Here is a 23,541-nt window from a genome sequence, read left to right on the forward strand (position 1 = left end):
AGGCCAGTCCAGTCAAATTTCTTCCCCAGGTTTAATCTAAGTGGAATGAACCTAGAAGAACCCTTGACACCAGGGCCATGGAACCGGAAAGATGAGAACCCAAGACTTTTATACATTTGATTGGGTATCTGTCACTGTCCCCTGAACACACCCAAGCTCTCCTTCTGCCATGCCATTGTCCCCTTTCCTCCTTTTCTACTAGTTGTAATTTCATCTATCCATTGCTCAAATCTCTAACACAATCAGCATCTACTCCGCAAATTCTGTGATCTCTACCCCCTTTGAACCATGCCCACTACAGTGTAAGCTTCTTAATGACTGAAAGTGTTTTCCATTCATTTCTTTGTCTGCCACCATCCCCATTCCCCAACTTGGGCACAAAACTTTGAAGACAAGTGTGTAATGTTGACTCCTTGGTGTCAAAGAAGCATGTTCCATCACCAGTTTTTGTATAATACGTATTTCTTTTATTCTAACATGCATATTTTTTACAATTCAATACTGGTGAAATCAGGGTTCATCTTATAATCATTGGCATGTTATAATTTAATTAGAAATTTTTCTTTCTTTAAGAAAAAATAAGTGATACATAAAATATGGGTGCATCTTTCTTACATTTGATGGTGCCTTAGATTCAGTGAACTGAAGTATCATTCAAGCATCCCTGAAAACAACTGTTTATTCCCCTGTCCTCCTGCCTCTAAGGTGAATCATTTTATGTTCTCAACATTTCCTTAGTTCCTATTTTCTACTCCTACTTAGTCTCCTGTTTACCTCCTTTAGTTTTCCACTGTTCTCAAGCAGAGCCACTGCTACACTGCAATAAGGCAATGTTAAGTACAATGGTGCCATAGTATCCCATTCCCACATGATAAAATGCTGCTTAGGATCCCATATGTTTGCTACAGAATTAACTCTAGTTAAATATATTTTACCATAAAATTGACTCCAGTTAAATATAAAAGCTAGTTAAAATACATCTTTACTTTTTAAAAGTGTGAACAGGCTACCTTGTTATATGAGCTTCAGTTTATGAAGACAACCTAGTCAGAAACAGAGTAGTGTTGGAATTAAATAAGACAATCAAAGTAATATGATATATTTAATGACAATATAATTATCATTCTTTGAGCAGCATGGTGACCTAGGAGAGTCTCTAGAATAAAGGTTTCTCCACAAGTCCAGGTGCCCTGTCCCATCCAACTCTCCTTATTTATACACTTTCATTCCTCATTTGTCTACGAGGCTAGGAAATCCAGTGGTCTTGGGCCAGGCAATTCCATCGAGGGGACACTGTCCTCACTAGCACTGACATGGGCACCTGCCATGACCCCTAGTGTTGTAGAAAAAGGGGGTCTCTCGCTTCCTCTTTCCATAGCTAGGATCCAGCCAAAACAAATGACTTGCCCCATAAACCCTATACTCTGCAATCCCAAACTTCCCTGCCTCTCCCATGCCTTCGCTCAGGCTGATCCCTTCATCTACAGAGGCACTAATAGTTACTTTCTACGAGTGTGGGAATGTTCTATATATCTGCACTGTGCAATACAGTAGCTGCTAGCTAACTATGGCTATTGAGCAGAGCACTTGAAATGTGGCCAATGCAACTGAGAGACTGGACTTTTAATTTTATTTAACTTTAATTTAAATTTAAATAGATACATGGCTAGTGGCTACTATATTGGACAGCATAGATCTAGAGTGTCCTTTTCTACAAGCCTATTTAGCATGTACATTTCTTCTCCAAATTCTTAAACTTCTAGAGAATTACTAAACCTGAGAGCGGTCTTGGGGATCTCTTGAACTTGTAGTTGCCCAAAGTAATTTAATTAACATTGGTGTCTGGAGCCAGTCACACTGAGAGTTAAACTTCTTGAATCTCACAGCCTCTGGACCAGTGGGCTAGAGGCCACAGTTCAAATGAGGGCTGGTGGCCAGAGATGGGAGTTTGCTCCTCAACATGAGCAATGGAGTGGTAAAGCAAGTGTCTGGGACGAAGGTCACACAAGGAGTGTATATGGGAACAGAGGAATGGGTGGGGACCTGACGCAGGGGAAGGAGGAGAGAAGCTGGGATGCAGAGAGCAACTGTGCGGTCAGTCGTGCTGAGGGAGTGTGATCAGGTAGCTACCGGCCTCTGGCTTGAAACTTCTGGAAGCCCTGGTATCTATGTGCCCTAATCCTCAGGAACTAAGATCTTGCCCCTGGGAATCATGAGCTGTGGAGCAGATTCCACAGGCCAATGCTTACTTGACTTAAGGCAGGGTTATGCTCTCTCTTTATTTGTACCATTTGTCTATTCTTGACCAGAGCACCAGACACCCAGACACTGAACAGAAAGGTGGTAGGGGCAATGGGGAAAAGAGCAGAACAACTTCCTTCAGTAATTAAGAAATCTTACTGATTTACAAGGCTCTTTCCCCCAGAACTGCCTTCTAATTCCAAGTACTGTGATTTAAAGAAAAAGGCCCCTTCTCAAGATTACATCGTCTACTAATTAGAGATTCTACTAGAGATTAACTAGGGAAATGGTCGTTCACAATTTACTGAAGATTCAACAAATCAGACTGTTTTCCTAATCTGAGCTTAGCGGCATTTGAGGAAAGAGTCACTCGCTGTGGGAGTAGGGGAGAAATTATTCTAGAGTGTGGGGCACTCTGGTAGGCACAGGTAAAGGGGGGATCCCCAGGGTGGGAGCAGGGCTTGGACACAGGGATTACTGAGCACACCTACTGTAGAAGCATAGAGAGGGAGGTAAGATGGCATCTGAAATAAATTTCTGCAGCAGACCCATGTCTCCTTCTGCCCCCAGATCAAGTTCTGCAGTCACAAATTCTCCAGTCCCTGTCCCTCTCCCCAGCACTAGGCTTCTCCTGCATGGAGGTTCTGGGAGAAAAGCATTGAGCTGGCTTCATGAGGGCCTCCTAAGAGACAGGAAATGCTTTTCTAGACAGACCAAGCAGGAAAAGCACCAGCAACAGAATGGGTCTGTGGGGAAACTGGAGGCAGAGGGCGGGAGAAAAGCAGAAGTACTTTCTGCCAGATGTAGAATGAGCACAGGCTTAGACGAGTTTTCTGTGAAAAGAGACCTTCTAGTTATTCATTTCCACAGCACCTGGCAATGAATATTTAATAAATGGTTGAATGGATGGATGAATGAATAATGTCCCTTAACATTGCAGACTAATGCCAGTTGCCAGACTCACACAGATCAAATTATTTCCTCTCTAGGATCTGAGGCTTTTCCTTCTTAGTAAGCACTTAATCCAGTTGAATGGGTTTACAGATGTTTTATTCCTATTTTGAATCCCAATTTCCCATCTCCTGTCCAGAATGCCCCTGAGCTTGCCCTTCATTTCCCCTTTTGCCTCCATAACAAAATCCTAGGCTTCTTAGGGGTCTCAGAACATCTGGAAGGCATTTGAGCCTTTTTTTTTTTTTTTATAGAAGGAGGCTCCATAACCTGTTCACACACAAGAACAGAAGACAATCCCAGAGAGACATAAAGTGGGACATAGCACAGCAGGAATGAGGGGCAAACCCATGAGGTGGGGAAAAGGCAGTAGAGCTCCTCCAGGAGGGGACACTGCTCACAGGAGTCAAGGGGCTGCTGTTCTGTTTGCTGAGAGGAGCATGGTCAGCAGGTCCATGTGCGGATGGCTGGCCAGGCCCCATAGACATGTAGGCCCTTTGCCAGGCACAGCCTTGGAGCCCCTAGGAAAACACTGACCAATAAACTAGGTTGAAAAATATGTAGGAGGCAGGGAATATCAACCTGGAGTATTTGTCAATGGCGTGGGTGTTCTGGAAGATGCGAAGACCCACCTGGCCCTTCAGAAGCCCCTTCTTCCTGGAGGAATTGGATTCATTGCTCAGGGCCAGGTGGACCACTATTTTGTCTTGTCTCTCTTCTTCTGTCAGAATATGGCTTCTCGGGTATCCAGCCAAGCTGTTGGCCTCAGACTCACTGTAGCTTCCATCCAGCATCATGGTTCTTGAGGGAAGCATTCCACACATACACGGGAACTGCGGGCAGCAAACACAAGGGAAGGTGTCAGGCTTGGTTAGGCCTTGTGAGAGGAGCAGAGGAGGTGGCCCAGGCCTAGAACAAAGCCCCATAGCTACTCAGAACCACAGAAAGGCACAACTAGAAGGATCCCCAGAGATCACTTAGCCCAAGGATCCTCCATCGTGGGTCCATATTAGTCACCTGGGAAGCTCTTAAAATGGCCACATGCACAATCCACTCTAATTTAGATCCACTCTAATTTACTATGTAGCCAGGGTCTAGAACCACTCATTTAGTCCAAATGCCCTCAATTGCAGAGGCAAAAACTAAGACCCAGAGAGGCTATACAACTCTCCTGAGATCACACAGCAAGTATCAGAGTCAGGACTTTAAACCCATACATTCTTATTCCAGTTGTGGGCCTCCCCACCTTGGTGCATGGATCAAAAAATGATTAGCTAGGAGAGCGTCTTTACTCTAGAGAGTTACATGTAAGGATTAAGGGTCATGATGCCTGCAATGTATTTTTAAATGGTTCCATTACACAAACAAAACTATGTTTATATAGAGAAAGAGCTCACACAAAGATGGCAAAATGTAAACAATGTTGGATGTAAGTGCGGGCATATGGATGTATATTATCCTATTTTGTTAACGTGTTTCTGCAAATATGAAAATGTCTATAAATTACAAGTTGGAGGGAAGGAAATGGTTTTGCTTAACTTCTCCCACAATCTGAGTCAGCAAAGACAGGGCTTCCAGCTGGTGTTACACTGGTTGGTGTTGGCCAAAGGCACGAGGCCTGCCTGATACAGCCAACTGGACATGGGTTTATTCTTCCCAACCTGTTGATGTTAATATGGTTCTAACCTGGCCCTCAGCCCTGCAATGCCTCTATTTTTCCACCTGGGAAAGTGAAATAATGACATTTCTCAACCTGCCTCCCATTGTTATGAATCTTGAAATATTTAAATGGATACCATGAAAGAATTCAAAAACAGATGGATGACTTTATGGAAAATTAGAGTTACTTGAAGTATTCTTACACTTGAAGAAATCTTTTGTGGCTATTTTTTTTAATTAGGCATGATTGTTTCATTATTTTTTTTCTATGTCTCGTCCCATCGGCCACAATAATTAGGTAGCACATTAAGACATTCCTAGAATAGACTAACTCATAGACTTTAGGAATGAAAGGTCAGTAAGAGATCACCTAATCAGTTCTTTGCATTTAAATATGATCACACCCAGACTTAGACAAAATTGTGAGATATTGTCACTAGAGCCTTTTGTTGTTGTTGTTGTTAAAGGCACAGGTCTTTACTTCTTTTCCTTGTACTAAACTGAAATTCCTTCTGCTAAAAAAACCAGACTTTTTTCCTAAGATTTTGAGTTAGAATCAGGAAATGTCAAAGATTATGATAACTTTCCACAGCATCTTGTTTATAAGAAAAATTAAGCAGCTCCTGGCATGTTGAACAGCTCTGGATAATCAGCCCAAGCATTCGAGTGTGTGCAAGGGAGGCAGATGCCCTTCAACCCAAAGCAGTGTGGGTCCCCATTTGAAGCAGGGTGAGCCTAGCAGGCTCCAGTCAGCTTTGCCTTTCGTGGAGTAGAGGTTGAACTTCAGGGAATAACAGAATCACCTGGGAGCTTATTAGCAATGTAAACTCCAGGATGCCATCCCTCAGTAGGTCTGGGGTGTGGCCTCAGAATCCTCGTTTTTAACAGGCTCAGAAGGTGACTCCAGGCCAGGTGTTCCTTGGCTCCCTTTTTGGGAACCTCAACTCCATTAAAGGCCATTTTCACAGTTGTGAACAGTGGTTTCTCTGTGGGGCAGCAGGAGAGAGATTTTGTGTCTTCCCACCATTGTCTATCCTCCTGTGACTGTACCTTTTCAGCCTTTAAATGGCACATGTCACAACAGTGGAGTACAAGCTCTACCCCCAGGTGTCTGTTCTCACACTGACAGAGAGCTAGACTTGGGGCCCAATAGTCTTTCCCCATGTGACTTCCTTGTTTCTTTTTAGACAGTATCGGATCATCACTGGCAAAGACCAAGCCCCAACGTATGGTTACAGGTTGATGAACTGCCCAACTATAAGTTATTTGCGGTTAATGATTCATGAGCCCATATTTGTCAGATGAAGGCTGTTATTTTCTGAGCAGTTCTGTGCAGGAAAGTCTAACAGATTATAAGTCAAAAGTGTTTACACATAACCCAAAGTCATTTGATAATAATCAGTGTACAGATTATTAATTTGAATAGCTATTCAAATGCTGAAGTTAAAAAGGTTTGAATAGAATTTTAAATATACATTTTTTAACAATCTAGAATACCTAGAGAGAATGTGAAAATTTTTAACAGGTATAACGTGGGCACAGAAGGACCTTTTGAAAAGGCAACAGATCCTCTTCTCCTAAAATTTAAAGTTCCCTGTGCTAAGGAGCTAACAGCCACCTAGGTGGGAATAAATGTGGGATTTTCATGTCCCCTGATCTCTATGCCTTTTAGGTGAACACTCATTTTGACTAGTGCAATGACAAGCAATGATCTGGTAACAAGTTGGCATTTTATTTTTTGCTGTGATTAATTAGAGTCTGCATATGAATGAAATAGACTTTCCCTCCCTGTGTCAAAGGCCCATACATGTTGCCTTCGATTCCCCATTTGCATGCTCTCAGTACAGCGTAGTTTAGTATAGTATAGTGCAGTGCAGTATAGATACTATAGTATTTCCAATGATTCTAAAGACTAAGGTTCTATGTGACTGAGCCAGAGCACTGATAAATCAAGGAGCTTTTTATTCTAGAATTCTTGCCTTATCTGGCCAAAGGATATGAAGGCATTTTCTCTAGGCATGTTCAATAATAATAGTAATACTTACATGTGTCTAGAACCCTACAGTTTCAAGACAACTGTCCCATACATTACTTTATGTGACCCTTACAATAACCCTGAAAGGAAGGTGGGGAGAGGATTCTGTTATACCCTTTTACAGATGAGAAAACTGAGGCCCAGCGTAAGCGGCAGAGTCAGGCCTCAGAACCCAAGTCTCCCTATATCCTAGTCTTTGTCCAAAGGCCCTCTGCGTTCTGGGATCCTTCGGGCAGACGTGAGAACCTGTCCTACAAGGGGCCATCCTCCTCTCGCCTGAGGGCCGCCCTTTCCTGCGCCACCCCCTAGCCCGGGCTGGGAGAGGGAGGAAGGGGCGGGCTCTCGCCTTCTCCCGCAGCTTCCGCTCCTGCCGCTCCTGCACCGTGGTCAGGTAGTTGACGGCCGCGTACTCCAGCACCGACAGGAACACGAACACGAAGCTCACCCAGAGGTAGACGTCCACGGCCTTGACGTAGGAGACGCGCGGCATGGAGGCGTTCACGCCCGTGATGATGGTGGACATGGTCAGCACCGTGGTGATTCCTGCAACGGGCAGCGGTTAGTTCAGCCGCCGCCAGGGTGCAGAGCGCCCCCCGCGTGTCACTAAGTCCAACGAGAAGTTCCCGGGACGCAGGCTCAAGCCCGGCTGCTCCCGGGCCCGCTCGCGGCCCAGCCCCGCCCGCGGCCCAGCCCCCCTCGCGGCCCAGCCCCGCCCGCGGCCCAGCCCCGCCTGCGGCCCAGCCCCCCTCGCGGCCCAGCCCCGCCCGCGGCCCAGCCCCCCTCGCGGCCCAGCCCCGCCCGCGGCCCAGCCCCCCTCGCGGCCCAGCCCCCCTCGCGGCCCAGCCCCGCCCGCGGCCCAGCCCCCCTCGCGGCCCAGCCCCGCCCGCGGCCCAGCCCCCCTCGCGGCCCAGCCCCCCTCGCGGCCCAGCCCCGCCCGCGGCCCAGCCCCCCTCGCGGCCCAGCCCCGCCCGCGGCCCACCCCCCCTCGCGGCCCAGCCCCGCCCGCGGCCCAGCCCCCCTCGCGGCCCAGCCCCCCTCGCGGCCCAGCCCCGCCCGCGGCCCAGCCCCGCCCGCGGCCCAGCCCCCCTCGCGGCCCAGCCCCGCCCGCGGCCCAGCCCCCCTCGCGGCCCAGCCCCGCCCGCGGCCCACCCCCCCTCGCGGCCCAGCCCCGCCCGCGGCCCAGCCCCCCTCGCGGCCCAGCCCCCCTCGCGGCCCAGCCCCGCCCGCGGCCCAGCCCCCCTCGCGGCCCAGCCCCGCCCGCGGCCCAGCCCCCCTCGCGGCCCAGCCCCGCCCGCGGCCCAGCCCCCCTCGCGGCCCAGCCCCGCCCGCGGCCCAGCCCCGCCCGCGGCCCAGCCCCCCTCGCGGCCCAGCCCCGCCCGCGGCCCAGCCCCCCTCGCGGCCCAGCCCCTTCCGCCTCAAGCCCCTTGGACGCCGGGTCCCCGGGGGTTGAGGCAGGGCCGGCGCGGGCGCGGGAGCTAAAGCGGCGACTGAGGCGCCAGCTGGCGGAACTTCCCCGGCCTCCGGAGGGGGCGCCTCTCGGTCACCGAAGCCGCGGTTAAGTCCGGGGGCACCGCGGAAAGCACTGGGAGTCGGTCCCACCCGGCCCTCTCCGCACCGCCTTGCTGGTGGAGCCCCCCGCTTCTCGGGGCCCGGCCCGGCCGGGGGAGCGCTCGCCCTGGAGCTCGGGCCGCGGCGCCTGAGGCGCGGGGCGCCCGCCGCACCCCTCCCTCCCTCCCGGAACCGCCGGGGCCCGGCCCCCGAACCCCCCAACCGCGGCTGTGTGTCCGCAGAGTAAGCCCCGGCACCTGTGGGGTTTTCTCCTGTCAGTGCGCCGAGCGCTAATGCTGCCGCGGTGGGGTCCACACCCCACACCCCGAGGAGGCGCCGTCTCTGAAATGACTCGGGCGGGGTGGGTGCCGCTTTCGCTCCCCTAACGTTTTCATAGTGTTTCCAGGAAACGGAGGGCGGCTGGGAGCGAAGGCCAGAAACAGGAGCCGCGTCTGCTCCTTTGACTCTGGCAGCGCATCGCTTAAGAACTTTGGGCAATGGTTTTACTTTTTCTTTACATGGCGATCAGTTGAAAAGTACATAGGTCGCCCTGGCGGGTTGGCTCAGTAGTTAGAGCGGCGGGCCCAGGACTGAAGCGCCCCAGGTTCGAGTCCAGCCAAGGGCAGGGACCTCCTGCAGGCTCCGGCCCTGGCCCTGGCCAGCGGGCGCGCAGGAGGCAACCAGTCCATGTCTCTCCCTCTCTCTCCCTCTTTCTCCTTCTCTCCCTCTATCGCCCCCTTCCACTCTCTCTGAAAAGCAATGGGAAAATATCCTCCGGTGAGGATTAAAAAATAATAATAATAAAGAAAAGTAAATAACCACCCTACCACACCTTATCCAATGCTTTTACCCAGTGACACTCTGGCAGGCACAGCTCTGCGGTCGATCCAGAAGGACACCCAGGACAGCATGACCATCAGGGTGGCAGGGAAATAGGTTTGGAGCAGGAAGAAGAAGATGTGGCGACGTAGCGTGAAGTTAATGTACAGACGGTTGTACCAGCCTGGGGGACACAGGAAGAAGCCAGTGAAGTTCAAGCTGAGCAGCAAAGACAGCCCCGTTCTCCATGAGCCCTTCTTTCCCCGACATAGCTCAAATCTTCAGCAGGAAGTTAAACATGAATGACCAACTGGCTTCATGTAACGCATTGCCTTTCCAAAACCTAAGCCCTCTCTCCTATGAATAAATATCTTGCCAGCGTCTAGCACAGTCCCTGGTTTACTCAGTATTATCTAACTTCTCTTCGAAGCATTTTGGGGGAAAGGTAGAAATAAATAGAGGTCTAGGTTAAGTCGTTCATTTTTGCAAACCACAAAGACCTTTCCTCAGTGACTAGTTCTATTTTGTTGAAGCCAATGCCACCGAGGCAGGAGCCAGCAGGGCTGGGCTCTTGTCACTGTGAGATTGGGCAGCCCAGTCAGTCTCCACATTCATCACAAGAAGAAATAGGTCGCTCACATGGCTCTGAAGCCTGACATCAGTTCTACTTATGACACTCCGCCCACCGTGCGGAAGTCACCCCTTTCGTCTTTTGCAAGTCATTTACCTTTTGCTAATTTCTCAGGAGAAAATGAGGGTATAGCTATTACCTATTTCATTATGGCAATTTGAGAATCACTGATTAATGGTTGTAAAAAAGATCTACAATATCATTACCCAACCACTGGGACCAAAGTTGGTATTAAGGAAGTGTAAATGTGTCAAGTGAACTGAAGCTGTGTGCACACCCCACCACGCCCCCATCTCAGCCCTTCAATTCAGCAGTGGCCACCAAGGGCTTTCAGTTGTGAGCGCTGTGCTAGGGCCTGAAGGGGATAAAGAGAGATCTGGAAGTGCTCAAGATCTAGAACAGCATATATCTAAGTGCTAAATTGTCCATCTGTGGAAGCAGTGAGTTTTAGAAAAGAGAGACTTCAATATCATTGGCTGGAATGATCAAGAAAGATCTCATGGAGGAGATGAGTGTAAGCTGGACAAGTGGATGTTGGAAGAGGAGAGGCTCAGAGATGGGAGTGAGCGATGCAGGCTGAGGACAGTGACTCAGCCTGGCTGCATGTGAGGCTTTCCTACTCTCCAAAGCCCTCTTCTATCCCAGGGAGATTCTGATTTAATTGATCAGGGATGGGGACCTAGGCATAGGCATGTTTTAAAAGTTCCCCGGGTTCATAGCAGATACTGTTCCCAATGGCCGGAAGGCAGGAACAACTGAATGTCCATCAGTGGATGGATGGTTAAATGTAAGCCATACAGTGCAATAGTATTCAGCCTTAGAAGAGCATGGAGTTTGTACACATGCTTCGACATGGATGAACCTTGAAACCATTACAGTAAGTGAAACAGGCAGTCCTAAAGGACAAATACATGATTTCACTTTTATGAGGTACCTAGAAATAGTCAGATTCGTAGAGACAGAAATAGAATAGAGGTTCCCAGGGGATGGGGGTGAGGAGTGGAGAGTACTATTTAATCAGTACAGAGTTTCTGTTTGGGATGATGAATAAGTTCTGGAGATGGATGATGATGATGATGGTTGCACAACATTGTGGACGTACTTAATGCCAGTAAACGGCACAGTTAAAAATGACTAAAACGGTAAATTTTATGTTATATGTATTTTACCACAATAAAAACAGTACCGGCTAACAACAACAGAAAGATTCCCCAGGTAATTCTAATATGCAGCCAAAGTTGAGAAACATTGACTTAGAGCGACAGTTCTCAAAGTGGTGTTCCTGGACCAGCAGCAAGAGCATCACTGGGAACCAGTTAGAAATGCAAATTCTTGGAGCCCACACAGGATCTACTGATGAGAAATGGTGGGGGCGGGGCCTGGCAATCTGTAAATGTCATCTCTGGAGGACTTGTTAAAACAGATTGCTGGGCTCCACCTCCCCTGTTTCCAGGTAATCCTGATGCTGCTGGTCTGAGCACCAGTCTGAGAACCACATTGGTTAAAAAAAATGGTCTTTGAACTTGGATGTACATAAGAATCACATGTTAAACATGCCAATTCCTGGGCTCCACCACCTGAGATTCTGACTTAATAACTGCAGTGGTGCCCAGAAATCTGCTTGTCGCACACACTCCCCTGGTGGTTTGGATGCAGGTAGACCTCAGGCTGCACCTGAGGTGACAAAAGCCATCTGGCTGGATTGGGAAGGTAGTGCTGAGTCAAGTAAGGGAAGGCCTGGGTCAACAGAAAAAAGCTAGAACAATAGTGAGGATCTAGACAAATTTGACATGTGATTACTGTGTAGGTTTGGGGGTTTGAAAGAGGCAGTGCAGTTGATAAACAGAAAGTGACCTTCAAATGTGACAGAAACTACTAATCATTTATTCATCCCACAGCCTTTGTCCAGTCTCATCAGCTTAAACTGGAGTCCATGAGGCAAATCACATTTTTTTCTAGGTTTGCACAGGGTCTTTCTGGAAGGGCTGAGAGCTGCTTTTATTCCATGAAGGACTGTTCCATTACCCTTTTATTCTAAGAAAACCAGGGAGAGTTGCCTTGGAAACATGAGGAGTGGGCCAGAAGCTTTGAAAATGTACACTCCATGTTCCAAACAGAGCACTCTTGGGTGAGATCACAGCCCCTGTGGGATGGGATGATAAACCTGCTTGTTGGCACATAGTAAATAATAGAAGCAGAAAGAAGATGCATTTTAATCTGGACTCCAGAAGGGCTCAGACCGGGGACAAAACCAACAAGCAAGCATACTATTCCAACATAGAAGACATCTCAGAGAAGTACACACAGTGAATAAGGCAGCCTGGCCACTTACCAGCTGTGTCACTTCAATTAACCTTAATTCCTCCAAGTCTTAGTTTTCTCATCTGTAAACTGAGGGTAATAACATTTATACCATAGGTTTGTTGGGTAGAAATTGCTTAATTCATATTAAGTACTCAGAACAGTGGCACGTTATAAAAGCTATATAAGAAACTCTTAATGGTTTTAGAAAGAAAGTTGATTTGAACTTGCCAAGAATAGATGAGAAAAGAAAATAGCACCAAATCTTCTCATGGAAGGGCCTGGGCTTCTCAGCACTGGGATGATGGCCAATGACGTGAGAAGTCCTCTTGGGTCTCATAGCCACTGCAGAGCTGCTGTAGGCTGAATTATGCCCCTAAAAAGATATGTTGAAGTCCTAACTCTCAATACCTGTGACTAGGACCTGATTTTGAAATAGGGTCTTTGCACATGTAATCAAGGTAAGATGAGGTCCTCTTGAATTAGGGTGGGCTGTAATCCAATGACCAATGTCCTTAAAGAAGAGGGAAATTTGGACAGATATACAGAGACAACATCATGTGAAGACACAGAGACAGGGAGAATGCCATGTGACCACAGAAGCAGAGACTGAAGTGAAGCAGCAACCACCAAAAGCTAGTGAGAGACAAGGAGTCCTCCCGAGAGCCTTCAGCAGGAACAAGCGCCCAGTTCGTGGTAATTAGTTATGACAGTCCGAAGACATTAATACAAGAACTAATGGTGAGATTAGAGAATAGCTGACAAATGGATCCCCTCAAAACTTCAAACATGGCCCAGAGTCCAAGAAGAGGTTATACAAGCGTTAAAAATGAATCTATAGATCTAAATATAGGTATAAAAACATTGCCTCAGTGCCTATCATTAAGTTGAATGAATCAGGTTACAGATTAACATATAAAATATAACCCCACTTTTGTGAAATTGTATAATTAAAGCAAGATGTCTGCAAGGGTGTTTGCTAACTTGTCAGGAATGCTTACCTCTGGCCATGGAATTTCTGAGGGCAGCAACTTTTTCATTCTCTGTGTGTTGTTTTTGTTTTGTTTTGTTTTAATATGTTTTTATTGATTTCAGAGAGAGGAAGGAAGAGGGAGAGAGAGATAGAAACATCAATGATGAGAGTCATTGATTGGCTGCTTCCTGCGCGCCCCCTACTGAGGGTTGAGCCCCCAACCCAGGCATGTGTCCTGACCAGGAATCGAACCGTGATCTCCTGGTTCATGGGTTGATGCTTAACCACTAAGCCACGCCGGTCAGGCTACTCTCTGTTTTTAAGTGCTATTTATGTTTTGGAGGCTATGAATTATTTTAACAAGAAGAATGTATTTTCTTTAGGAGGGGAAAGGTTAAGGCTGAAGAAGAATTCTACTGTGTTTTCTTTCACATTTGAGTCAGACCATGCAAAAAGTAGCTACCAGACCACTTTGTGAAGTGCATGATCATCTAACCACTATCCTATACACCTGACACTGATATAGAATAATATTGGATGTAGTGTGTAATTAAAAAAATAAGAGTAATTAATTCATTTTTTTAAAAAAGAAACACCAAAAAAAAAAAAGAAGAAGTTAGCTACCAGTGCTGCTATAGAAGGCCAGTCTGGAAGTGGTGTGAAATTTCTGAATTAGAAACTGAGACAGGGAGATCTTCTCGTCTGTTTTCAGGGATTCGTCCCCATTCTTCCAATACAGCATCAGATCTTCATCTGTATATGCATCTTGGGGGAGAGGAAATAAGTCAGTTTGACTCCTTTCCTTCGGATGCAAGGCGAAGCCACAGGGAAACCCTACACCAGCCTAAGAGTAAAAGAGTCCTTAGTGCTTAACACTGGGAGGCAGCACTAGGTCTCATGGTTACTAAAATGGTACAAATATTGGAGAGGAGGGAGGCAAAAATTTGTCATTAAGCATATTGATACTTACAGCTTTCCAGCTCCAAAGAACAGGTCTGGGAGTCCAGGGGAAAGTGGCTGAAGTCCATGTTGCACATGGCAGTGACCGTAATCCTAGACAACCCAAACACGCATGTTGCCTCGTGCAGTGAGTTATTGGCTCATGCACCTGCTCAGAGTAAAGAGAACGTGGACCCGACCAAGAGCAGCTGCCTCCTCATGTCTATTTCAGAAGTTTGGAAACCCAGGTATCTAAGTACAGAACCTCAACTTTTGTCTTTCTGTAGATGTTATTGGCTCTCTGCCTGGATCCTAACTACTGAGGGTGTTGGCTGCTGATGGCTCACATCTGCACCCTTCTCTTGTCATTGCCCTCAACTAGCTTCCCCCAGAGATACCTGGGAGATTATGTCCCCTCCCCATCCCCCACCCAAAGGTATTAGCATCTAATTCTGGTGAACTGTACAAGCAAGCCAGGAAGCTATAAATAAGGCTGTGCAATCACTCAAGTTAGCCCAGAAGCCAAACTGCAACAGCATTCAATAAATAGTAATGTTTTTAAATCTTTATTACCAATAGACTAGCATTTATAAGCTCTCAGGAGTGGAAGGTACATAGAAGTTCATTGTCTCCCTCAACTCATTCAGGCCCATCTAGTCTATTAACCCAGACTTAAGGTCCCCAATGGCAGGGCAGTCACCAGCTACGAGGATGGCCATTTCATCTTAGAGAGTTCTATCGGCATCAGAAGGCTACATCATCCCATGTGGCCCACAGACCCAACCACAGTGACAAACTCTTCAGGGCCAAATAGACTGACCACACATATTAGAATGGCACTGGACAAAGAAACCATGACCCCACGGGCAGTCACCTCATGCTGTATAGCACGTGCCCATCCGGGAACACCCGCAGCATGATGTTATCGGTGGTGGTGTCATGGATGAATGACCTTTTGGAGTGAACAAAGAAGACATCGGGGACCCAGATCTTCTTTACCAGCCGGCCATCAAAGGTCATGCTCTTGTTGCTGGTGCTGCTGAAGGACAGCCTCTCGTCCTTCCAGTAATGCCGCAGATACAGGGTCATAGTGAAGTCCTGGGGGGGGGGGGGGGGCGAGGCCAGACAGAAATAGCTTAGCTTCCTTCCTTACAGAATTTCAGTCTGAAACTGTCACATCCCATTCTCCTCCAAGTGCGGTTCATCTGACCACTCGCATCACTTGAGCATGTTCCAAGTGTAAAGCCCTGGGCCTCACTCCCAGAGCCTGAATCAAAGCATAGGGTGGGCCCCAGGGGTCTGCACTGAACCAAGTCCCTAAGTTACTTTTATGCATGAAGCTTGAGAGTCTCAGCTCTAGATTTTACTGTACCTGGGCCTACTTCCAAGTCCCAGCTTTATTCCTGCCAGCTCTGGCTTGGCTCACCTGAGCACAGCCTGCACCAGCGCAGCCCAGCCAGCCACAGGCTCTCACAGAACTTCAGCCTGTAGACCCCACACTCCAGGCCACCCCACCAAGGGCACTGCGTACCATGTCCACCTCCGAGATGCTGTCCAGGCTCTCTACCTGCACATCTACACCCACCGGGATGGCAGGGCCTGCAGAAGAGCAAACATAGCTGGTTAAGGCACATTTCTCTCCACCACCGGGCTGGGAGACAGCCCCAACACCCTTCCCAGGGGAGCTTGAGGCAGTGGTTCAAATTCCATGAGGGTTTTCTTGCTACTTCCCGACGTGTTGGGTGCCTGAGTTTTCTCCACGAGGGCAGGGACTGTGTCTGCCTTACGTGCCTTTCCTGGGCCAAGGTAGATGTTTAACCCATGCTTGTTGCATGAGTCACAGAGCTGGAATAGGACCTTCTAATCCCAGGACTATCTGTAGGGCAGTGCTACTAATGTTGCTCTAGTGCTTGAGTGGAGACCCTGGTCATTGGAACTCCTGTGACACCTAAAAAGGACAGAATGAGGCCTAAGAATGAGGCCCAAAAGCCTCTGATGCAGGGTTGGGACACCTGCGTGCCCAGGGCTGGATTCACTCTGCTGACAGAGCACCTACCAGCCGGGGGTCCTGCCCTGAAGAAGCTGCGACACTGTGGGAAATGAGATCTCTGTGCAGTTAGATCGCAGTGGAAGATGATACTGGGCCAGGTTTTGAAATCCTTTCAGGACACTTCTGATGAGAAGCACGAAAACACACAGCACCGAAGCTCGGCACTCAGTTTCATGGGGCCTGTGACAGGAATTCTAAAGCCGTGTTTATCTGCGGGTTCCTGTTCTATTTCTTGGTCTGGGTGATGGTTACATTGGTAGGTTCGCTTTGCAATAACTTAGTAGGCTTGTACAGTTATAATCTGTGCACTTTTTTGTACATATATTATGCTTCCATAAAATTTTCTTAGATTTAAAAAAAACCTAGAATGGAGAAAACCAAAAACCTGTGTCTTTTAAGCATATTAATGAATGCTGCTACACTCACAGGAGAAAAATGTGTTTGAGAGTGAGGTGGCAGCTGGACTGGGCCTCCTGGGGAGAGGGCATTGTCCAGAGGCCAGCCCCGCTGTCCTGGGTCCCTGAGCCCTGGCCAAGGAGTGCAGGACCAGAACATCCTGACCCACGGTCATCTGAGTGGGGAGAACTTGGGGTGGCAGGGGGAATCTGGTTCCTAGGGAATGAGAGGGACTGGAGAGACCAAGACTTTGGCTATGAGCAGAGGAGGACCAGAGATCCTGACAGAGTAGGAACTAGAAGGCTCAATCCTGATTCAGCACAAATGCAGGGGCAGGAGGTCCTCGTGGAGGTGGGCCAGGGCATTGGATGGGCTCACTGATGCTCCCCAAACTTCACCCGTAGGCTTGCTAATACTTGTATTCCCACCATTAAAGATTTGGGATTTTGGCTGGTGGGATTTTGTGGATATTTTCTGTGGTCTTAACACAAAAGCACATGAATACAATACTTTATCTTTTTATTTTTATTTTTTCCCTCTCAGATATTTTTATTTTCCTGGGATCCTCAACTGATGACTTAGGTCAGGGCCCAGGAGAAATCCCTGCTCTGACAGCCATATTCTCTTTTTATTCCAGTCTCCAGGGTGCTTTGAAGGCGCCAGAAGTGGAATATTAGGTGTGGGGAGGGGGACCCCTTCTCAGGGCTGATTTTCTCCTGAGGGCCTTGCAGCACGAGGCAGAGTCTGCCAGCAACTTGGCAGGGCCCTCTCCCAGTATCCAGACCACTACACCCTTGCACAGGGCTGTGTTCTCCCAACATGGCCATCAAGGAAGTAGGCAGGTAAATTTCTCATCCTCTGGACCCTTTGTGGGCCTGATATTTGAGCTTTTAGCCCCTGGTGGTGCTGCTTCTCGTGGAAGGTGTGCTCTGCTTGACCCACTCGCCATGTGACCTGCAACATCCCAAAGGGAAGAAACAATATAGCCATCACCCTCTTTGGACTCACTTCTCGATGGCCTGGTTTTCAGATAAAGTGCACAGTGTTTAACCAGGAGCTGGTTTTGGCAAAGGACGTTTTACAGATAAAATATATCAGCTTGCTTGATACGCGTTACTGTGCCTCTCTGTTCTCGGGGCCTGCCTTGCCCTCCACAGCTCAGGCCTCCTTCTAAGAGAAATTTGATAAAGCCTTGGAGGGTGGTGTCAGTGCCCTGGAGATACCTGGGGGTGCAGGTAAAGTTTGCAGGGAACCTGAGTTGTTGGAAGTAAACAAACTGTGTGTATAGGAGGCTCCAGAGCTGCATTCTGGGGGACTCATACCTCCAGCTTGAACAGAACCTACAGTCCTGCCCTCCTTGGCCTGAGCACAATGGAGTTGACCTTGCCTTTGACCTGCCCCAAGCTGGAGGTTTACTCTCCCAGCTCTCCATAACTCTCCATTATGTGGCCCTTCCCAACCTGGTTTCGGGAGAAATACTTCCAAATTATTGATATATCTCCTCCTTTGGTGAACAATTTTATGTCTTGAGTGGAACTGAGCCCTAGCAGGTGTTAGCAAGGAAATGGTCTAGTTAAACTAACAAGGCCTTCATGTCTTAGGTGCTTAACATAGCTGTGGGGTTTCTGCTGTAGGAGAGGGAGCTGGTGAGCCGATAGAAGTCACTGGTGGGATTGCTGGCAGTATGGCCAGTGAGGTGACAGGTTCAAGGCAGCCTAAGGGAAATACATGCTCAGCCAAGGGCTTTGCTTGGTTCCTAACTTTTCTGCCATTAGTCTCCTCACATGGTCCTGGAAACCTTATCAGGAATTTATCCATTTTTGAAATTAAGACATATGTCATTTCTTTCCCACTGACACTTCAAGAATGAATGTGAGATAGAATTTTCAGACAAATAAATTTGAGAGAATTTGCCAACAAGCATCCTGCCCTAAATTAAGGTGTTTTTATGCAGAAGGACCATGATCCCAGAATGAAAGCTGGATATGCAAGAACAAATAAAGAACAACAAAAATGGTAAATATATGCAGAATTCTAAGTGAGCATGGACTGCACAGAACAATACTAATAATGTATTGTGGGATTGAAAAAATAAAAACAATATTTAAGTAGGGAGGGGTATAAATGAAGTAAAAGTGTTCTGAGGTCTTTGCATTGTTCAGAGAATAGTAAAAGTCGATAATTAACACACTGGTATGATAAGCCAAGGATTCACGGTGTTTCCTGGGGAACCACCAAAAAATAGTAAGAATATGCATTTTTAAAACTAAAATAGGAAAGCCAAAATATAAATAAGCAAAAATAATAAATCCAAAAGAAAGCAACATTGTTCAGAATATCACCCACGCCCCAACACACACACCTGCCCCACAAAATTGTGCATTAAGTCAGGGCCATGTCAGGACTATTTAGGGCCTCTAGGCATTTTCGCCTTCATGGGCCTCTTCTTCCATAAAAAATATTAAAAATCATGTTTTACAACTATATCAGTACCAAAAAGGAATACATATAAAAACATTTTCTTCTACCTAAAATTTCTCTTTTTCTTCTGATTTTAAAATAAATTAAAATAAAATATTTTCAGGGGCCCCAAGAGTTTCGTCTGTGAGCCTTCAAGTGCTATGGCTATTCTGCCTAGTGGATATGTGAGCCCTGCATCGAGGGGCAGACTGGTAGAGAGGACAAGAAAGAGGCCAGGCTAGGAAGGAGGGTCTAACCTGAGCAGCAGTGTGGCCTGGGTCAGTCACCTAACCGCTCTGTGCCTCAGTTTCCCCATCTAGGGATAATAACAGTATCTACTTCACACAGTAGTTGTGAGGCCTAAAACAAGATCGTGTGTGTAAGCACCTTGATTCAAGTGGTACCTGGCACAGAGGAATCACTAAAAAAGTGTTCATTCTCATTAATACTATTGTTTATTATTGTTCTAGCCACTTAGCTAATCCTCTGCACCTTAACTGGCATGACAAGAAAGGAAAGGTGGAGCCGTGGCTGGTGTGGCTCAGTTGGTTGGGGCGTCATCCTTTACAACAAAAGGTGGGGGGTTCGATCCCCAGGTTGGGACACGTGAGGGAGGCAACTGGTCCATGTTTCTCTCTCACATCAACGTTTCTCTCTCTCCCCCTTCCTCTCTCTAAAAATCAAGAAAAAGGAAAAAAACTTTTTTTTTAATTTGTCTTAAAAAAAAAAAAAGGCAAGTTGGAGTTTTCTGCTTACAGGGACATCTTGCTTGAACCTCCTGGAACAGATACAGCTATTTTAGAACTGCTTATTCAGCAAAACTTAATTTTTATAAAATTCCTCAGCAGTATTACTCATGGCAGACTCCCAGAGAACCACAACTCCCAGAGAGATGCGGCCTCCTGACCCCAACCAGCCGGTGGTGAGCAATGCTCACGGGCAGGAAGAGGCACAGGCTGTAATCTGCCCACTTTTCTCCTTTTGCTCGGCAGGTGTCAGAGCTCAGAGGATGAGGGGGAGGCTTTGAGGCCTTTTAAAATGCAGAGGCCTCTGGGATAAATGAATGTCTTAATCTCTTAACAGGCACACAAGAGGAAAGCCTGACAGCTGGGTTTTTCCAAGAGGACGTGAAAGGGGATGTGCTAGGGGCTTTACATGCATTATCTCCTTTAATCCTGACAACAACCCCAGATGTAGGGGTCACTGTCCCCATTTTACAAACCAGCAAACAGAGGCTCAGAGAGGGCCGCTGACTTGCCCGCAGGTCACCCCTCCTCTTTCCTGCTGCCCCAGGAGAATGCTGGGACCTAAGAGAAGATCAAGGGACATGGAAGCCAGCCTGCCTGGGTCTGCCTTGGCCAGGGCCCATCAGCTGAAATGCTCCAGGCCTCAGTTTCCCCACATGCACAAGGCAGGGCGTTGGCCCCATATCTCATATCTGCTGATGTGCTCCCCACCCCTCCCGGCCCTCCTGTGGCATTTCCCCAGTTCCTGAAAGGGACAGCCACTGGCCATGCCACTCCTCCCTGACCCCCAAAGCAGGAAAGCTCCTTGGGGACAAGTTTGCAGAGGGACTTTGTCATGACACTTATGCTAAATTGTTGTTGCTGTACTGAAAAGCAGGTGGCCCCCTCAAAACCTCAAATTTCCAGCTGAGCATGGGGTGCCTGAGCCAGGGAGCCATTTTGTGTCCAGACTCTCCCACCGGCTCTTGTTTTTTTAGGAAAGTTGGCAGCAGCAGGGCCTGTCCTTTCTGAACATAAACAGTTTAGTCACACGGGCTCCTCTGCAGTCAATGGCCCTCTCCACTCCTTCCCTTCCAGCTCTTTCCTCCCTGGAAAATTATTGACTCTGGAAGCCGCCCAGGGCCGATGTGACTGTGAGTGGGAAACTACCCTGGGGAAGGCGAGTGCCTGACAGAAGGGGACAGAGCAAGCAGGTAACCTTGGGGACAAGGCCGCACCAGGCCAAGGGAAGGACACAGTCCTACCTCCAAAGGCAGGCCTCATGGTGAAATCGTGGTCCTCCACTCTGAGCAGCTGCTGAGGTTTTCCTTTCCGGATTTTGGTTACGTCCAGGTTCTTCTTATAAAGGTGGCTGCAGAGACAAGCGAGAGACACTTTTCCATGGCCCAGGCTCTGAGTGCAACTGGGGAGATTACTTCTTGTAAGAACTACCCTTAGGCACCGTTTCTCCATCAGGCTCAAAAACACACACACCTTCCCACCCCTCCCACCCCACCCCGTCTCTGCCCCAGGCCCTCACAGCAGGCTGAGGAACAGACCCTTCCAGAACCTTTCTAAGTAAACACCTCCCCGCAGGGCACCATTCTACCCTGACAAGCTCTTAATTGTCAAAAGTTATGATTAGAGGACAGTAGTTGGGTTGAATGGTAGAGGAATTAAAATGTGGGTTTTTATTCTTTTTCAACATTTCTCTTATTTGTTATAATATTGGTTTTGTGATAAATAAAATTTTGAGACAAATATAACTAAAGTTTTAAAATATTGGTTTTATCCTAATCAGGCCTGATGCTGACATCAGTCCAGCTGGCAGTGTCTGTGGAATCCACTCGGGCAGAGCCTCAACACCTCAGTCCACAGCCAGCAGGGGTCAAGGCCACGCTGGAAACAGACTCCCTCCAGCCACCCAGGTGGAAGCTGGAGCTGGAGGACCCGGGTGACAAAGGAGTCATTCTCTCTTCTCTCTCATTCACACTCACTCTTTCCAGATTTTTTTTCCTCTCACCACCACCATGCATAATCCTAAAGCAGGAAAGTCCAAAATGTTCTAAAGCAATATCCCTACTGACAGGATTATCACTAAACCAGGAAAAGTAAAAGGAGGGGAGAGAGAAAAAGATGGAGGAAAGGAGAAGGGAGGGGGGGAGGGAGGGAGGGAGGGAGGGAGGGAGGGAGGGAGGGAGGGAGGGAGGGGAAGGTCATTTGTACATTTGACAAGATGCGAGATCTAATTCTTGACAGAAGAAAATAAGCAACTTTATAAGAAGTCAGTGTTGCTTTAATGTTTGTTTCTTTGGCTATTCAAGGTTTCTCGAAGCAAATGAAGAGATTCAGTTTTGAGTGTTTGCTGATCATTTATATATACCTCTAGTTTACTGAGTGTTCTTATCACGTTTCATTCATGTTTTTAGGGAAAGAAGCATATTTCCTGTCTAACCTCTATGAGAGGGAAGTGACGTGTCCTCTCCTGAGGTCCTGTTCTCTGAGTCACCTTCCTGTGAAATCCTTCCTAGCTTTCCTTCTCTGCCAGCTCTGCCCAGATGGTATCATTTGATGGAAGTCTAAAACTGTGCCGATCAATAAAGTAGCTATTAGCCACATGTGGCTAAGTTAATTAAAATTAAATTAACATTCAGTTTCTCGGTTGCACTAGCCATGCTTATGGGCTCAATAACCACATGTGGCTGGTGCTGCTATATTTGACAGTGCAGATATATACCATTTCCACAATTGCAAAAAGTTTTATTATTCAGCACTGGTCTAGAGGTTGGCCTGCTCCACCCCCACCCCCTTCCCATGCCCTTCCTTCCTAAGAAGCAGAGTCCCCTCTAAACCAGGGCTTCCCACCTTATAGCCCTACTCTTAGAGCTACCTGGCCCGGTTTATATGTTAGCTACTTGCTCTTTTCTTCATGCTGAACAGTTCTTACGTCTGCATCAGGCCTGGAGTACCATGCTTTGTACATCAGTTCAAACCAAAGTTATTAAGGAACTTTGATTAGTAGTGTAATGATTTTGAATGCAAATTCTGGGCCTAAGCAGTATCTCTTGGATATGTTTCCATTACATCCTGAAATGGCATTCATTGTTATCCAGACATATATTTCTGATAATCTAACAAATTTCAAACACCTTTTATAAGATTCAAAACAGTAAAATGAATCCTAATATCATTATAAAGTTATTTCCAATCAAATAATTTAAAGATAACTGCCAGGTATATTTTTTCTTAATAGATCAGGCTAAATTCCTATACACAGTTCTCCCCAAAATATTGAGTATAATTACTTGGCAGGCCATTTATGTTCCCTACAGGATATAACCCTGAGATACAAAGCAGCACAATCAGAGAAATTCAAAGATGTTTTACCTACTAAGTTTTCAACTGCCTGCCTCAAATCAAAATGCTTGGGCCGAGCACAGACATCAGAATGGAGGCTCGGCCCAGCCTGGCTTTGCTCTCTCACTGCCCTCCCGCCCCTCACCCACCACTTTACCTTGGCTTGCGCATTTCCAGCTGCCCTGTCCCTCTCCTCCTCTTGGGCTTTCTGCTGTCCACAAGAACCATCAGGCAAAACAAGAACAAAATGAGTTTTGTAAAATAAGGCATTTTGTGAATGTCTACGGTGCCACAAGCTGCTTTCCAGTGACCTGCAGCGGAGCAAATCCCTCAGGCTTAACCATTGATAGGGTTTGCTCTCTTGTGACAGCGCTGCTTGGAGGGGCTGCTCAGGCATAGCTGGCCAGGCTGATTTTCCCAAATTAATATTTGATACTGATGCTCGTTCCACCCCAC

At 47.5% G+C, this 23,541-nt stretch overlaps 1 protein-coding gene across 1 annotated transcript; it reads right to left on the reverse strand.

The window, feature by feature from the left end:
- Nucleotides 1-449: 449 nt before the first annotated feature.
- Nucleotides 450-23,429, reverse strand: GABRR2 (gamma-aminobutyric acid type A receptor subunit rho2). Its single transcript, XM_081140639.1, has 9 exons — nucleotides 23,243-23,429; nucleotides 20,994-21,100; nucleotides 15,629-15,696; nucleotides 14,972-15,195; nucleotides 14,129-14,211; nucleotides 13,783-13,923; nucleotides 9,285-9,437; nucleotides 7,233-7,429; nucleotides 450-4,025 (listed from the first exon to the last, which is right to left on the reverse strand). Exons 1-9 carry the CDS (start codon nucleotides 23,353-23,355, stop codon nucleotides 3,714-3,716), a joined length of 1,398 nt encoding a protein of 465 aa, XP_080996765.1. The 5' UTR covers nucleotides 23,356-23,429; the 3' UTR covers nucleotides 450-3,713.
- Between the last annotated feature and the right edge of the window lie 112 nt (nucleotides 23,430-23,541).

This window comes from Miniopterus schreibersii (genome assembly GCF_964146895.1).
Source record: "Miniopterus schreibersii genome assembly, chromosome: 6".
NCBI lineage: Eukaryota > Metazoa > Chordata > Mammalia > Chiroptera > Miniopteridae > Miniopterus > Miniopterus schreibersii.